An 18,276-nucleotide genomic window follows, 5' to 3' on the forward strand; every position below is an offset into this window, starting at 1 on the left:
ACATAATTTCAGTTGTTTCACACTTTTTTGTTAAGTATATAATTCCACATGTGTTAATTCATAGTTTTGATGCCTTCAGTGTGAATGTACAATTTTCATAGTCATGAAAATACAGAAAAATCTTTAAATGAGAAGGTGTGTCCAAACTTTTGGTCTGTACTGTATATATATATATATATATATATATATATATATATATATATATATATATATATATATATATATATATATATATGCACTGCTAAAAAAAATAAAGGGAACGCTTAACTCCAAGTACATCAAACTTCTGTGAAATCAAACTGTCCACTTAGGAAGCAACTCTGTTTGACAATCAATTTCACATGCTGTTGTGCAAATGGAATAGACAACAGATGGAAATTATTGGCAATTATCAAGACACACTCAATAAAGGAGTGGTTCTGCAGGTGGGGACCACAGACCATATCTCAGTACCAATTCTTTCTGGATGATGTTTTGGTCATTTTTGAATGTTGGTTGTGCTTTCACACTCGTGGTAGCATGAGACGGACTCTACAACCCACACAAGTGGCTCGGGTAGTGCAGCTCATCCAGGATGGGACATCAATGCGAGCTGTGGCAAGAAGGTTTGCTGTGTCTGTCAGTGTAGTGTCCAGAGGCTGGAGGCGCTACCAGGAGACAGGCCAGTACACCAGGAGACATGGAAGGGGCTGTAGGAGGGCTACAACCCAGCAGCAGGACCCCTACCTCAGCCTTTGTGAAAGGAGGAACAGGAGGAGCACTGCCAGAGCCCTGCAAAATGACCTACAACAGGCTACAAATGTGCATGTATCTGCACAAATGGTTAGAAACCGACTACATGAGTATGGTCTGAGTGCCCGACGTCCACACATGATGGTTGTGCTCACAGCCCAACACCATGCAGGATGATTGGCATTTGCCACAGAACAAGATTGGCACTGGCGCCCTGTGCTCTTCACAGATGAAATCAGGTTCACACTGAGCACATGTGACAGACGTGACAGAGTCTGGTGACGCCTTAGAGAGCGATCTGCTGCCTGCAACATCGTTCAGCATGACCGGTTTGGCAGTGGGTCAGTAATGGTTTGGGGTGGCATTTCTTTGGAGGGCCGCACAGCCCTCCATGTGCTTTCCAGAGGTAGCCTGACTGCCATTAGGTACCGAGATAAGATCCTCAGACCCCTTGTGAGACCATATGCTTGTGCAGTGGGCCCTGGGTTCCTCCTAATACAGGACAATGCCAGACCTCATGTGGCTGGAGTGTGTCAGCAGTTCCTTCAGGATGAAGGCCTTCAAGCTATGGACTGGCCCGCCCATTCCCCAGACCTGGATCCGATTGAATACATCTGGGACATCATGTCTCACACCATCCTCCAATGTCACGTTGCAACACAGACTGTCCAGGAGTTGGCGGATGCTTTAGTCCAGGTCTGGGAGGAGATCCCTCAGGAGACCATCCGCCGCCTCATCAGAAGCATGCCTAGGCGTTGTAGGGAGGTCATACAGGCACATGGAGGCAACACACACACAACTGAACATCATTTCCTTGTCTAGAGGCATTTCCACTGAAGTTGGATCAGCCTGTAATTTGATTTTCCACTTTGACTTTGAGTATATTTACAAATCCAGACCTCCATGGGATATTAATTTTGATTTACATTGATCATTTTTATGTTTTATTGTTCTCAACACATTCCACTATGTAATGAATAAAGATTTGCAACGGAAATATTTCATTCAGTGATATCTAGGATGTGGTATTTTAGTGTTTTCTTTATTTTTTTGAGCACTGCATATATATATATTTATTTTCAATGGGTGGAAAGGGTGGCGATTTGAATTTTTAGTTTTTTTTCTTATTTTTTTAAACCTTTTTTTCCTAATTTTCACTGTTCTTGTTAGCCCCCTTATGGGACTTGAAGATGCGATTGTCCGATTGTTTGTGGTATATGCACAGTTGCCATAGCATCGCTGCATATAGCAGAATTTACGGTCACCTTTTAAGCCCAACCACAGGCAGGGTTTCAAAGGTGCTTCGTAATGATAGGCACAGAGGTCACCGGCCAATTCTCCGTTGTCATGACATCCCATCAGCAACCTGCAGTCACGTCATGGGGGCGCCGATGGGCAGAGTTAATGACACGCGCACACGTCGTTGCGCGTTAAGTGACACTGTCAGAGATTGACTGTGGCCTTTAACAAAGCACTGCTTCACCCGGATTGTATTTTTGCTGACTTTGCCAGGTTTTTACACACCTCCTAAAAAAACTTGGTGAAACTCATGTTTGGGCACTGAACTACACACTGGCAGGACTCTTTTTTTATACCATGTAAGTCTGCATGCATATTCAATAATTATGTGAATAGACATATCTTATAAATATACTTATACATATTCCCTATGCATGGCATCTTTTGATCACACATACTTTTTGTAGGCCCCAGTGTGATCTTTTTAGCCATTCATTGAGCTACTCTGTTTTAAATTTTGTTTTTGATAAATTGTTTTATATATTAATAAAGTTCTGTATTTTGCAGTAGCCATTTTTTGACTACTGTATATGTAGGTGTGTCTCCATTATTTTGCTCTCTTCAATGGCTTTAGGAAGCTAGTTGGTCTTAATATTATTTTTGAAGCAGTTTTATATGTGCAGCATATCAATTCTTTCAGCATTTTTGCTGCGTTTTTCACCCGTTCACATGAATAGAAAAAGAAAAGCGTCAAAAACGCACACAAAAACACAAGCATTTTATGCAGCTGTTTTTCCTCCAAGAGACATGTTTTTGTGTGGAAATGTCTGCTGCAAATACTTAACGTGTGCACATTCCCCTGCCCAGACAAAGATTCCTGTTAAAAACTTTCACTTCCATCCAATATTATAAACACTGGCTACATTCTTTGAAGACTACCAACCTAACAGAGAAATTTTCATTGAAAGTTTGGGTGGTCATCTAAAAATGTTTCACTGTATGTCAGTTTTCAGGATCACTGCCTGAAGATGCTTGAAGAAATCAGCATCACCATTTTTGGATGAACAATATCAATAGTATAAAACAAGTGTCAACATAGATTGGGGTGAATTCTTTGTTTTGAGCATACTAATCCTCAACCATCACTCAATTCCAAATATTTACACCCCAAGGCATACATCTTACCATGCATTTATGTGATTCTTAGAGGAATATGAATACATAAGAAAGGGTTGAAGTGACAAACTTGGTGACCATATTCCAAATATGTAAGACCATTGTTTTTAAACAATGCAGTTAAGAGCATAAGAGATTCCATCTTAAGACACTTATTTGTCACTAATTCCTGAAGATCTGAAGAGAAAAATGAAGTGGCTATTAACCACTCCATGCAACAAGTTCTCCCGATACTGAAAAGTGTAATTTGACACAACTTGACATCTTCAATGGCTTTTGATGTTATAGTTGTCAAGTAATATCTTACTTATTATTATCCTTCTGCACGTAGGTGTAGTTATTGCACTGTGTGTTATGTTAAGACATGCTACATCTGTATGTACAGACTGGATTTTGTTGATTATTCTGTATCTTTAGTATCTCCAAATTGTTTTAACCTCTTTTCAATTTGTGCGTGTTGCCTTGTCATGTTAAAGTCGGAATTCAATAGAGCAGCACTATAAATTTGCCAAATTATCATGCTAATTAAATAATTCACTAAATGATGTTATTCTACAGTAAAAAGAAATACCATGTTTATAGATCCCATAAAACATAATGGGCCTAATTCATCAGACCGGCATTATTCATGCTGATCTTGCTAAGGAGATGTCCTGGAGTCAGATGAACCTTATTCATGAAGAGACGAATGCTTATTCAAAAACAGAAGCGTCGGACGAGTGTTATACACCTTTGTGTGTGCCTTGCCACAAATCCTATTCCAGCCGCTGCTGCAGTAAGATTTGGGGCATAGCAAATGCCGTGCTTGTTACAGATTTGAGGAGCGGTGGTTACCACAACACCTTCCCGTCCCACCCCAGATCTGGCCACGTAATCTGAGTTGGGCGAAAATGTCATGAGAATTCCGAAAGTCACATCATTTTAGCATAGCTAACAGTTTCACCAAAATTATGTGCCTTTTTAAAACTTTTTATACTAGACTATTGGCATAAAAGCCTTGATGAATCGGGCTCGTTGTCACTATACAGAATACTGTGCCATATGACATAATTAGATGATGGATCACAGTATCTTTTATGTAACGAGATGCAGCAGTTTCCTTCTGTTGTAGAATTGATGGGTGTACAGGAGGTAAGCATCTGGGTTTTTTCCATTTATTTATTAGATCTTTTATTTTAAGACCATCTTTTTAAATTAAAAAAAATAATAGACAGCCATTGCCAAACTTATGATGACAACAGTTTGTGATTAATGGCTAAAATCTTTTTGTACGTAAGCCCCGATTCATCAAGTGTTTACCCCAGAAGTCACAAAGTTGCACAAAAATGTTGCAACTTGTGGTGGTTTCATGCTAATTTTGACCAGTTAAAACAGAATTAGTAGAGCTGGGCGGGATGGGGAGAGGTAACGACCACTTGTCTAGTTCATGACTAACTGTGGTGTACCTTGTGCCATAAATCTTACTCCAGTCTCAATAGAGTAAAATTTGAGCTGAGTTGCACGCCACTTTTAAGACTTGCCTGAATCATTAAGAGGCAAGAGCGTATGACTCACACCACCACACCCTCTCATTAAGATTGGTGTGAACAACGCTTGTCTTGATGAATCAGGGCCATAATGTTTTACGTTGTGCCAAACTTACAATACCATTTTTAAACATAAAATTAATTAAAGTGGTATTCCCATCTCCAAGATCTTTTACCAATAAGTAGCAGATGTAATAATAATAATAGCAAATACCTCCAATTAGAAATGTAGTATAGTTTTTCTGATTCGTTATGTCTCTTTCGTCATGTGCAGGCATTGCAAGACTTTAGGTTTCCATGGTTATGACCACTAGCAACTAGCAAACTGTTACTATATCAGTGGTTGTATCTAGTGATGAGCGAATATACTCGGTACTCGAGATTTCGCGAGCATGTTCGGGTGTCTTCCGAGTATTTTTTAGCGCTCGGAGTTTTAGTTTTTAGCATCGCAGCTGAATGATTTACATCTGTTAGCCAGCATAAGTACATGTGGGGATTCCCTAGCAACCAGGCGACCCCCACTTGTATTTATGCTGGCTAGCAGATGTAAATCATTCAGCTGCGACGCTAAAAACAAAAACTCCGAGCACTAGAAAATACTCGGAGGACACCCGAGCGTGCTCGGGAAATCTCGAGTAATGACTATATTCGCTAATCACTAATTGTAACCATGGATACCTAAAATCCTGCAATGCCTGCTCATGACGAAAGAGACATAGAGAATCAGAAAAACTATACTACATTTCTAATTGTAGGTATTTGCTAGTATTATTATTATTATTATTACACCTACTACATATTGGGAAAGGATTTTGGAGATGGGAATACCCCTTTTAACTGTAATAAAATATATGTTTTCTGAATGATTTACATTCAGATACTGGGCAACAAGAAATTATTTTGCTTATCATGTTTAAGCTTTTGTATACTATATTATGACCTTGCTCCGTGACACACTGTTTAGCTCTTAAAACTGTTGCCTTTTTGGCAATTATTTATTTCCTATAAGTAAAATAAAAATTACCTTAAAAGTCAAAATCCTGTAATACTGTATGGCACCTTGAAGCCATCTCATAAGACTTCCAGCTGCCGCATTACCAGCAGTCTTCCTCTCCATGTTCTCAGGAGTAAACTGAATTTTCTTTGTATTTGTTTCCACAAGCTCAAATGTAGACTGAGCTAACTAAAGATGAAAAATGCAACATTGTTATAGGGCACACATGTCAAACTATGGCCTGCTTGCCAAATCTAGCCTGCTAGGTGATTATATTTGGCTGCAACACAGACACCGCCCCCCTCTGCCTGTCATTGCACTTTCAACTATATTGGCATCCTGAATGCCGATAAAGTTGAAAGCAATGATGCAGTAGGGAGTCGTCAGCTGATACACGCTGCACCATCATTTTCCCTATGTGTCTGACGTCCCAGCGATGGCATCACTATTTCACACCCGAGCAGTGAAGAGCTGCAGAGAACTCGCTCCTCATCACAGAGCAGGGGGGGAATGACGTGAGGTGAGTATTTATATTTTTAAATATGGGGCCCATTATTCTGAATAAGAACTGTGGGACCATTATACTCTATGGAGCACTATGTGGGGCCATGGTACTGTATGGAGGACTATGTGGGGCCCATTATACTGTATGGAGGACTATGTGGGGCCATGATACTGTATGGAGGACTATGTGGGGCTCATTATATTGTATGGAGGACTATGTGGGGTCCATTATTCTGCATGAAGGACTATGTGGGGCCATTATACTGTATGGAGGACTATATGTTGCCCATTACACTATGTGGAGGGCTGTGTGGGGATCACAGTTTGGGCATCATACTATGATGGGGTCACCATACTGTGCTGAAGGGTATGGTAGGGTAATCATACCATGCGTGTGCAGAGTACTGTGGATGACTTTACTGTGGGGGCATCATACTGTGTTTGGGGGCACTTTTGTTAGCATCATACTTTATTATCTGTATTATTTATTTATTCAAGGTTTTTTTTACCTTTGTTATTACATATTTAAATAAGGCCACTGGGCTATATGCTTTTTACTGCTCTTGGATAACATATTATATTATTCCAGGATGCCTAATTTGTGATTATATGTTTATTTTATTCTAAGATCTATTAATTAAAATGTATTTTGTTGAAGGGACTACCCATTGAGGGTATGTGCACATGCTGCGGATTTTGCTGTGGATCCACAGAGGATTGGCCGCTGCAGATTCGCAGCAGTTTTCCATGCGTTTACAGTACCATGTAAACCTATGGAAAACAAAATCCACAGTGCACATGCTGCGGAAAAAAACGTGTGGAAACGCTGCGTTGTTTATTCCGCAGCATGTCAATTCTTTGTGCGGATTCTGCAGCTGTCTACACCTGCTCCATAATAGGAATCTGCAGGTGGAATCCGCACAAAAACCGCAAAAAAACGCGGTAAATCCGCAGTAATTTCGCAGTGCGGATTTCATGCGGATTTACCAATATCAGTGTGGAAAAATCCGCACACCTTTCCGCAACGTGTGCACGTACCCTAAAGTTTGTTTCCATGTGAAAAGGATCATCGTTATATTTGATGATAAAAGAAAATGTTCTCAATTGTAGACATTTTTTAAGTAATATCAAGGATGGTTCATGACTTTGTCCAAGTTTTTAATTATGGCCCTCTGTGTATTTGAGTTTGATGTAACTTTAAGGAATATGATAACAAATATGTTTAATATTACAAATATTTAATAAAATCCATAAATACAGAATTTCACCTGTGACATGTGGAAATTTGACAACTCATTTAGGAAGCGATCTATATTGGCCATCTGCCTCTTAGCTCCCTTTGCCCATGTCAGATCTGCACTTGGTGACTTGAGAATAATAATGATCGATGCCATTAGCTCTTCAATGTCCACATCTGGCTTCTGCATTGCACGCAGATCTCCTGGAAATATAATGATGACATCAAAAGATCAACTTAGGTTGACCCTGTTGACCACCCTCTCCTACTCTCTAGGCTCCAGTCACTAGGCATTAAGGACACTGCTCTCTTCTGGTTCTCCTCCTATCTTTCTGACCGCTCCTTCAGTGTTCTGTTCTCTGGCTCCACTTCATCTCCTCTTCCTCTCACTGTCGGGGTACCTCAGGGCTCAGTCCTTGGCCCCCTTCTCTTTTCCCTCTACACGGCCCCAATTGGACAGACCATCAGCAGATTTGGCTTTCAGTATCATCTTTATGCTGATGATACACAACTATACACATCATCCACTGACCTTACTCCCGCTGTACTACAGAACGCCAGTGACTGTCTGTCCGCACTCTCCAACATCATGTTCTCTCTATATCTGAAACTCAACCTCTCCAAAACTGAACTTATTCTGCTCCCGCCATCTACTAACCTCCCTAAATCTAACATTTCCCTCTCAGTTAGTGGCACCATAATAACACCCCGGCAGCAGGCGCTCTGTCTGGGCGTTATGTTTGACTCCAATCTCTCCTTCACATCCCATATACAATCTCTTGCCCGCTCGTGCCGCTTACACCTAAAGAACATCTCTAGAATCCACCCTTTTCTCACCATGGAAACAACAAAAACCCTCACTGTCACCTTGATCCACTCCCACCTGGACTACTGCAATGCTCTACTAATTGGCCTCCCCCTTACTCGACTTTCCCCTCTCCAGTCTATCCTTAATGCAGCAGCCAGGGTTGTCCATCTAGCTAATCGTTACTCGGACGCCTCCGCTCTTTGCCAGTCGTTACACTGGCTGCCTATTCATTACAGGAAACAAGTCAAAGTACTTGTTCTCTCCCACAAAGCTCTCCACAGTGCGGCACCCCCTTACATCTCCTCCCTCATTCCAGTCTATCGGCCTAACCGACCTCTGTGCTCTGCAAATGACTTTCGACTAACCTCTGCACTAATCTGTATCTCCCACTCACGACTCCAAGACTTCTCCCGTGCTGCGCCAATCCTCTGGAATGCTCTACCCCAAGATATTAGGACCATCCACAATTTACATAGTTTTAGGTGCTCCCTCAAAACACACTTGTTCAGAGCGGCCTATCACGTTCCCTAATCAAAGTCATTTTATGTTTGTGTGTGTAGCCCATTCACTACTTCCATCTATCCTCCATCCCCTGAAGATGGCTGGACCATCATTGTAAATACACACCTGTACCTTGTACCTCCCTCATCTCATTGTAGATTGTAAGCTCTCACGAGCAGGGTCATCTTATTTTGCTTTAATTATTGTATTGCTAACGTTATTACTTATGACTGTTGTGTTTGAAACTGTTAAGCTGTAAAGCGCTGCAGAATATGTTGGCGAAATATAAATAAAGATTATTATTATTATTACTATTTCTATTTTGTCTTATTTCCTTCTTCTAGCTGGTGTCTCTAGAAATCACATATCACAGTTCGGTTCTCCATCATATCATTTGCAGAGTTTAGAACTATACAAACCACTACTCCTTACCTAAAGCTGATATATCTATGTTTTGCACCATTTGCTTAATATTTTCTATTATAGCTGAACATTTGTATTCTGATTTCTCTAGTGCAACTTGATACTCTGGGAGTAGGGATCTCAGTTTCTTGATCTTCTCTAACTGTCGATGGACAACATGGATCTTCTGTTCCACCATAGCCTTGTCTTGCGCAATCTGCTTTAATATTTTCAATGTTCCTTTTTTGTGTTGTTCAAGTACATTCTTTTTATGTGCAAGGTCATCAGTTAGCTTTTCATGTGTTCTACGCTTTTTATCAATGCAACTGAGAGTTTCCAAGGCCACCTCATGCTCCTTTTTTATTAAGGTATACTGATCTTGTAGAAGGGATCTGAAGCATTGAACAAATTTATCAAAGTTTGCATTGGCTATATTTCCATAATTTTGATTTGTTGACTTGGCATGCTCACAGACAGAAAGGTGCATGGATGATAAGAGATGGCACACATTTTCAATTTCCTGTTTGGTTAAAATGTCCAAATCCTGAATATGATAGCTCGCATGTTCTACTAGGTCTTCCCTAAAAGACAAATGTGACACATTAGGAAACACAGTAGACTGTAAAAGTAAACAGATGGGGAGATTTATTGTTACAAAGTTGCAAATTGTAGCAGACACCAACATTTGTGCATTTTTTCCTTCTTTTCACTTTTCAAAAGAGTTGTGACAAATGGGCAGGAATAAGCAGAGGAAGAATGGCCACCAATATTTTGAACGGTTTATTAAACTTATGACAGAACATATCAGGCGTAGATTTTAATTTCAACCCAAATTTATTACGAGGCATATACTGTGTAAGTTCTTGTATATTATCAGGTGTACAAAAAAGTCCATATAACATACATCCCTGAAGCAGCCTCACTAGCTACTTACAGGTGCTTCTCACAAATTTAGAATATCATCAAAAAGTTAATTTATTTTAGTTCTTCAATACAAAAAGTGAAACTCATATATTATATAGAGTAATTACAAACAGTGATCTATTTCAAGAGTTTATTTCTGTTATTGTAGATGATTATTGCTTAAAGCCAATGAAAACCCTAAAGTTATTATCTCAGTAAATTAGAATAATTGACAAAAAACACCTGCAAAGGCTTCCTAAGCATTTAAAAAGGTCCCTAAAGGTACCTTCACACGAAACGACTTTGTAACGATATCGCTAGCGATCCGTGACGTTGCAGCGTCCTCGCTAGCGATATCGTTTCGTTTGACACGCAGCAGCGATCAGGATCCTGCTGTGATGTCGCTGGTCGCTGAATAAAGTCCAGAACTTTATTTGGTCGTCCGATCGCCGTGTATCGTTGTGTTTGAAAGCAAAAGCAACGATACCAGCGATATTTTACACTGGTAACCAGGGTAAACATCAGGTTGCTAAGCGCAGGGCCGCGCTTAGTAACCCGATGTTTACCCTGGTTACCAGCGTAAAAGTAAAAAAAACAAACAGCACATACTCACCTGCGCGTCCCCCAGCGTCTGCTTCCTGACACTTACTGAGCACCGGCCCTAAAGTGAAAGTGAAAGCACAGCGGTGACGTCACCGCTCTGCTGTTAGGGCCGGAGCTCAGTCAGTGTCAGGAAGCAGACGCTGGGGGACGCGCAGGTGAGCATGTACTGTTTGTTTTTTTTACTTTTACGCTGGTAACCAGGGTAAACATCGGGTTACTAAGCGCGGCCCTGCGCTTAGCAACCCGATGTTTACCCTGGTTACCCGGGGACCTCGGCATAGTTGGTCGCTGGAGAGCTGTCTGTGTGACAGCTCTCCAGCGATCAAACAGCGACGCTGCAGCGATCGGCATCGTTGTCGCTATCGCTGCAGCGTCGCTTCGTGTGAAGGTACCTTTAGTCTATTTCAGTAAGCTCCACAATCATGGGGAAGACTGCTGAATTGAGAGATAAAAAAATCATTAGGGAAGATCATTTGCAAACTATATGATGTATAAGCTCATAATAATGCCTACTTTCTGCTGAAAGTCAGTATGTGGCTGCCAGACCTGGGGATCCGGCATGTATATCACCATATCCTAAGAAAGATGATTTGAAAAAAATGAAATGAATACAAAATCCCAAAACAATTAATACAGTTATTAAATAAATGCTCAATACATATATGACTAGATATGCCCTTTTTAATGCTCTATATTATAAGTATTCACATACGTATTAAGCATTTACTTATTAAATGTATTCATTGTTTTGGGATTTTATATTCACTTAATTTTTTTCTAGGATTCAATCAACTTTCCTGGGATATGTCGATACCTATTATGGTGGAAGTGTGGTCCAGTATAGCTTAGAAACTTTATTAGGGACATCTTTTTGTATACTGTGTTCCCGGCATGCCTAGTGGCGCTACATTACCCCATAGAAAAGAACGTGATTTTTCTTCCTTGAACAGCATGATCTCGCAAATTATGGCAAGAGCTTAATTAGAGAAAATGTTCAGTGCTATGGAGTGAAGGATAATGTTTGAACTACTGCAAGGGCCATAAGTTTACTTTATTAGTACAGTTGTTATTGCCGAACACTGTACAAGACTGATACACTGCTCTTTGCTCTAATCAGCGGTAAACCACATTTTAGAACAGAGAGCAGTGTGACAGTTATGCCGAGTGAAGCGAAGCACAGCAAACAGTGACAATTATACTAATAAAGTAAAACTATGACCTCCACAATAGCGCAAACATTATCTTTCATTTTCGATATCCTCTCACCTAATCGCTACACTAAACAGCATGATCTCACCATTTATAGCAGAATAATGATGTTTAGACCAGAGAATAATGCGCTATGCAAAGTGATACCTGAAAAGCCATGCCATCTGAAAGATAGTTGCAAACTTCTGAAAAAAATAGATATTTAAAAAAAAAAAAAAGATTTTAGACAGATACTGCCTTTCAAAGCAGTCAGTATCCATTGAAAACATATAAACACATATAAATAATTACACTATTTAAGAATAAAAGCGGCCATTTTGTGACAGGTATTCTTTAATTCTTACTTTGTATTCAGTGAGTATCTGGACAAAAAAAACATGAATTTGTCTCCTGAAAGCCAGGAGAGAGTCTGCTCCAATAAGGGGTGGGGGGTGGGAAGGAGCGCAGAGAAGGCCAGACATGTGCTGCTAGTGGGGAATTCCATCATTAGGGGAACATACAGGGCAATCTATCAGAAAGACTTGGATGGTTGCATGGTGTGTTGTCTTCCTCCTGCTCAAGTTCGACACATCGCAGATCAGGTTCACAGATCACTAGAAGAGGCTGGTGAGGACCCAGCAGTCATGGTGCACATCTGTACAATGACAAAGTCAGAGGTAGGTGGAAGATCCTTAGAAATGATTTCAGGGAATTAGACTTACAGCTTAAGGCAAGGACCTCAAAGGTTGTACTGTATTCCCTGAAGTACTATGTGCCAAGCCAGAGAGACAGCTGGAGATTAGAAAGGTAAATAAGTGGCTCAGGAATTGTTTTAGGAAGAAGGGCTTTAGGTTCCTGAAGAACTGAGCAGACTTCTCTGTTGGCTACAGGTTCTATGGTAGTGTAAAGCCTAAGTCACACTAAACGACTTACCAACGATCACAACCAGCGATACGACCTGGCCGTGATCGTTGGTAAGTCGTTGTGTGGTCGCTGGGGAGCTGGGACACAGACAGCTCTCTCCAGTGACCAACGATCAGGGGAACGACTTCGGCATCGTTGAAACTGTCTTCAACGATGCCGAAGTCCCCCTGCAGCACCCGGGTAACCAGGGTAAACATCGGGTTACTAAGTGCAGGGCCGCTCTTAGTAACCCGATATTTACCCTGGTTCCCATTGTCACCGCTGTGCTCTGCTTTACGGCCGGCGCTGACACAGTGAGTGCAGGGAAGCTCTCGGCCAGAGCGCGTGCATTAGCAGCGCTCCTGGCGAAAGCAGTTTTAACCCTGTGGACGCCGGGGGACGTGACAGACATCAGAATGTGAGTATGTACTGTTTTTTTTTTTACTTTTACAATGGTAACCAGGGTAAATATCGGGTTACTAAGCGCGGCCCTGCGCTTAGTAACCCGATATTTACCCTGGTTACAAGTGAACACATCGCTGGATCGGTGTCACACACGCCGATCCAGCGATGACAGCGGGTGATCAGCAACCAAAAAATGGTCCTGATCATTCCCCAACGACCAACGATCTCCCAGCAGGGGCCTGATCGTTGGTCGCTGTCACACATAACGAGATTGTTAGCGGGATCGTTGCTACGTCACCAAAAGCGTGACGTTGCAACGATATCGTTAACGATATCGTTATGTGTGACTCAGCCTTAAGAGTGTGACCAGAACGGTCATGTGCTTCTCCATTGACTAGAAAAAAGGTTCTAACCTATACAAAAAAGTGTTTTATTAGGCACAGGACCTTATAGGCACCAAAGTGCACAGTTAATGCATTGCTATAATATGTGGATGACTCAATGTGTTCTGAAAAATCTATTAGATATAGTGAAAGTATAAGATTAGTGCATAGCGCATAGGTTAAGGTTTAGCTATAGGATTGGGTATAGTGCGGCTGTGGGCACCATAAGTTCAGGAAGTAGACAGGTCTATGATAGAAACAGTTAATGTGTTCTGGAACAGCTCCAGTGTGGGAGGGGCACAGCCAGTTAACAAGAGGAACACTTCCTGTTTAGTGCAGTGAGAGTAAGAGATTAGATGAAGAGACAGCAGTAGTTGGAGATCAGAGGGCACGAGTAGCACAGGCTGTTCAGCAACAAGAGAACGTCAGCGATAAATTCGGAGCCGACATTCCTGGAACACCCGGGGCCTACAGTCCAACTGAGGCACTGAGAAGCAAGTATGTTTCAATATCTTCATATGAGAGAAAGTCAGACAGGGAATCACATAAGGGAGTCGGGTCGGGACTCATGGAAGCTGCAGAGCCGGATGGACTACCCAGGGATCAGAGGTGCGAGTGAGGAGGAGGATAGCTCAGGGTGAGCGAACAGGGGACATCAGAATGTGCTATGCTATTGACTTTGAAATAGGAAAAGTTTATGCCTAAAACAGCGTGTTTCAATATGATGAAAATGGATTGTTAAGCAAACAAATGTGATCTCCCCTAATGTGTGTGCGGCTGTTCCTGAAGTTGAAGAACCGAAGACAGCAGAGGCCTGCGACCAAAAACGTCAGTGTTATGCACTAAATGCATAGCACAGGAGAATCGGGACACTGTTTATTTGTAGCATGCCAGGGTGTGGGAAGTGGGAACACACCAGCCCCTCACCCATGACTACCAACCTGTGCACCTTACAGTGTGACTAGGCTGCATGTCAATGGAGAGGGTGCAGCTGTGTTGAGGGAAAGAATGGCTAAAAGGTTGGAGGCATGGTTAAACTATGGAGGGGAGGTTAATTACTATACAGGAGGAGAAGATAGTGTAGATAGTGACTTATGCCTAAGCAATGAAAGTGGGGGGTGGCATGGGGAAGGGCTTAGAAGATTTAAGGAGAATTTGTCAGTAGGTTTTTGCAATTTAGTCTGAGAGCAGCAAAATATAGGGCACAAAAGCTTGATAAGATGGACATGTCACTTATTAGGCAGTGTGTTGTAGTTTCTATACAATCAGTTTTTAACAACAGGAGATCAACACTACAGGACTATATCTCACATGCCAGAGAGTCAGGCTAATTTGTGTAACCCCGCCCCACCACTGATTAGCAGCTTGCTTACAATTCACAGTTTTCCAAGTAAGCTGCCAGTCGGGTGTGGGTGGGATAATGCACAGCCCAAAAGTCTTAGCTCTACTCCGTGTACATCAGACAAACAAGGATTCTATCAAAACTACACCAAACAATTCAGTAAGGGATACATTGCTGGAATCAGACTGTCTTGTCCTTTATCATGCTGCTCTTAGATTACATAGCAAAAATCTGTTGATATATTGCCTTTAATACACTAAAGAGAAATAGAAATACAGAAAATAAATAAAATGTATGTATACTAATGTCAAGAGCCTCCCCAATAACTCCACCATACCAAGCCTCACAACCTGGCAAAGATCCTTGAAAATAAAAATACACAAAGTAAATTGGAAACTTTTATAAACTTTTCTGAAAAAGAACTGTGCACTAAGGGAATAAACAAATTATAAATTGGAGGGGTGCAATAGATGACAAAAAGAAAGCGTTTAGGGAATTAAAGCTAGTGATGAGGAATTATATAATAATAGTGAATTAAAAATTGTGTAAAAGACAAATTAAGGCAGTAGAGACTGAGACAAAGAGGCTCATTGCTAAGTAAAGCAAAATTAATCACAAAATATTCTTCAACTATATAAACAAAAATAATTTGGGTGAAATTGGGGCAGAGGATGAGGGAACTACTAATCAACTAAATGAGTCCTTTTCTACAGTACTTACACCAGAAGATCCCATGATAGATAACATGATCAGGCAAACCATAAATTCTCCATTAAATGTCTCCTCCATAATCCAGCAAGGAGAACGACATCCTCTTAAAAAAGGGAATATGCCACCCCCTGGGACATGTAGAACCTATTAATATGGGCATACAGGTGATAGAAATGTTAAACTAGTCCTACCCGTATGCCTCATATTAGCAATCCATATATACACATAGTTCCTAGCGATGACTATGCAGGTAGGAAATGGGGAGAGTACCTGCCAGAGGTCACTGGAGCAGAAGCTGCAGTGACTTGCTGGCGCCTTGCACAGAAGATCCCTGAATACACTGTCCAAAGAAGTGAAGAAAAGAAGTGGATTGTGGAATTGTAGAGGGAGTGCAGGGCGCAGGCGCAGGATTGTGGCGCCACAACTTTACTGTGATGTGCATGGCGCGGGGGGGGGGGGGGGGGGGTGACATTACAATGAAGACAGGAGGCAGGGATTTCTTCCAGGCACAGTATTCCCCGGAGCCTGGAAGAAATCATTAGCATAACTTAGCATAAAAGATTAATATACGTTTTCTCAACAAGACCGCTAATATGAGGCATATAGATAGGACTAGTTTAACAATTCTATCACCTGTATGTCCATATTAATGCGTTAAATACGTCACAGGGGGTGACAGATTCCCTTTAAAAACACTGAAGTAGACAAATCACAGGGCCTGGATGGCATACACACCCCAGTACTGAAGGAATTAAAAACTGTGATCCCCAATAATTCCATAATAACAGGATCTGTACCACAGGACTGGCCATAGCAAATGCAGTGACAGTATTCAAAAAGGGGGGAAACACGTGTTATAAGGGCTGCTATATAGGCAAGCCTAGATTGATTTGTAAAAAACCACCTGTTACTGCACCGAGGACTAGATGTCTGCTGACCACATGGTAAAATGCAGCGACGCTGCTATTGAAAAATGCATGTGTCAATATAGAGATGATGGAACATATTATACATAAAAAAGAAAGCGAAATGCGCATCGGGAAGCCATAGTATCCACTGTGATTCCCTGCAAAACAGGTATAATATGTTCCATCATCTCTATATTGACACATGCATTTTTCAATAGCAGTGTGTTTCCCACCTTTCTCTTTCCCTTGATAATTGATGAACATTGGTATTTGCACTTGTTCACAACACATTTTTTTTTGCTTATCATTGACTGTTTTATGTACTTTGTCCTAAGCAAAGGCAGTTTTGGATTAAACCATTAAAACACGTTTTTATAGCAGCCTCTTAGCACACATATAATAGTATTTCCTGCATCTTTCCCTATGACATCTTATGACTATCAATAATTGGTATAGTTTAAAAACTGTATGTTTTCAATCTCAGTGGTTTATATCTAGCACCTTTCTTGGTTATGTATATTTTTAATATTTTTTATATATATTATATATAATATATAATATAATAAATATATAATATAATATAATAAAATATTACGTTTTATTTTATTTTATTTGAGCTTTAATGTACTTCTTATTTACCTGAGTATTAATTTATCATTGGTATTTTTGATGGTGGTTATTGAATTCATTGAAGTACTAAACCCAACCTGGTTGTATGGGTAATAGAAACTAGGACAAAAACGTATGATAAATATATAAAACAGTTGTAAAATAACAAGGGAGAAATGACAGGAATACGTATTGTCCTTCTGTTTCTTTTGTGCATCTCAGCTTTCTACAGTCCTGACTAGGGTTAAGCGAAATGCATCGGACAAATTCAAAAATCGCCGACTTTCAGCAAAGTCGGGTTTCATGAAACCCGACCCGATCCTTGTGTGGGATCGGCCATGAGGTCGGCGATCTTTGCGCCAAAGTCGCGTTTCGTATGACGCATTCAGCGCTATTTCTCAGCCAATGAAGGAGGACGCAGAGTGTGTGCAGCATGATGACATAGGTCTTGGTCCCCACCATCTTAGAGAAGGGTATGACAGTGATTGGCTTGCTTTCCGCGGCGTCACAGGGGCTATAAAGGGGCATGCACGCCGACCGCCATCTTACTTCTGCCGATCTTAGCATAGGGAGAGGTTGCTGCAGCTTCGTCAGAAGAAGGGACATAGTTAGGGAGGAAAGATTAACCCCCAAACCGCTTGTGCTGTAGCGATTTCCACTGTCCAACACCACCTTTGTTTTGCAGGGACAGTGGAGGCTAGTAGGGTTGAGCGAAACGGGTCAGCCATTTTCAGAAGTCGCCGACTTTTGGCAAAGTCGGGTTTCATGAAACCCGACCCGACCCCTGTGTGGGGTCGGCCATGAGGTCGGCGATCTTCTGAACCTGGTATCGGAATTCCGATACCGAGTTCCGATATGTTTGTGATATCGGGAATCGGTATCGGAATCCATATTTAAGTGTAAAATAAAGAATAAAAATAAAAAATATTGATATACTCACCTCTCCGACGCAGCCCGATGAAGCCGGCAGCTTCGGTACCTCAGAATGAGCGCTTGAAAGTCCTTAGATGACGTCGCGGCCTGTGATTGGTCGCGGAGCGGTCACGTGACCGCAACGCGACCAATCAGAAGCCGTGACGTTCATCTAAGGTCTTTCAAGCGCTTGAAAGACCTTAGATGAACATCACGGCTTCTGATTGGTCGCGTGCCACTCATGTGACCGCCACGCGACCAATCACAAGCCGCGACGTCATTCTCAGGTC

General features: G+C 41.4%; 1 protein-coding gene across 1 annotated transcript in view; it reads right to left on the bottom strand.

Annotated features, from left to right (window-relative positions):
• Positions 1 to 18,276, bottom strand: part of LOC143816267 (uncharacterized) — a 657,854-nt gene that overhangs the window by 453,125 nt on the left and 186,453 nt on the right. Inside the window, exons 24-26 of the mRNA XM_077296442.1 lie at positions 9,150 to 9,700; positions 7,440 to 7,612; positions 5,698 to 5,856 (exon numbers count right to left, since the gene is read on the bottom strand). Coding sequence (XP_077152557.1) covers positions 5,698 to 5,856; positions 7,440 to 7,612; positions 9,150 to 9,700 — 883 coding nt within the window. The remainder of the gene's footprint in view (positions 1 to 5,697; positions 5,857 to 7,439; positions 7,613 to 9,149; positions 9,701 to 18,276) is intronic.

Source organism: Ranitomeya variabilis, chromosome 3, assembly GCF_051348905.1.
Source record: "Ranitomeya variabilis isolate aRanVar5 chromosome 3, aRanVar5.hap1, whole genome shotgun sequence".
Taxonomy (NCBI): domain Eukaryota; kingdom Metazoa; phylum Chordata; class Amphibia; order Anura; family Dendrobatidae; genus Ranitomeya; species Ranitomeya variabilis.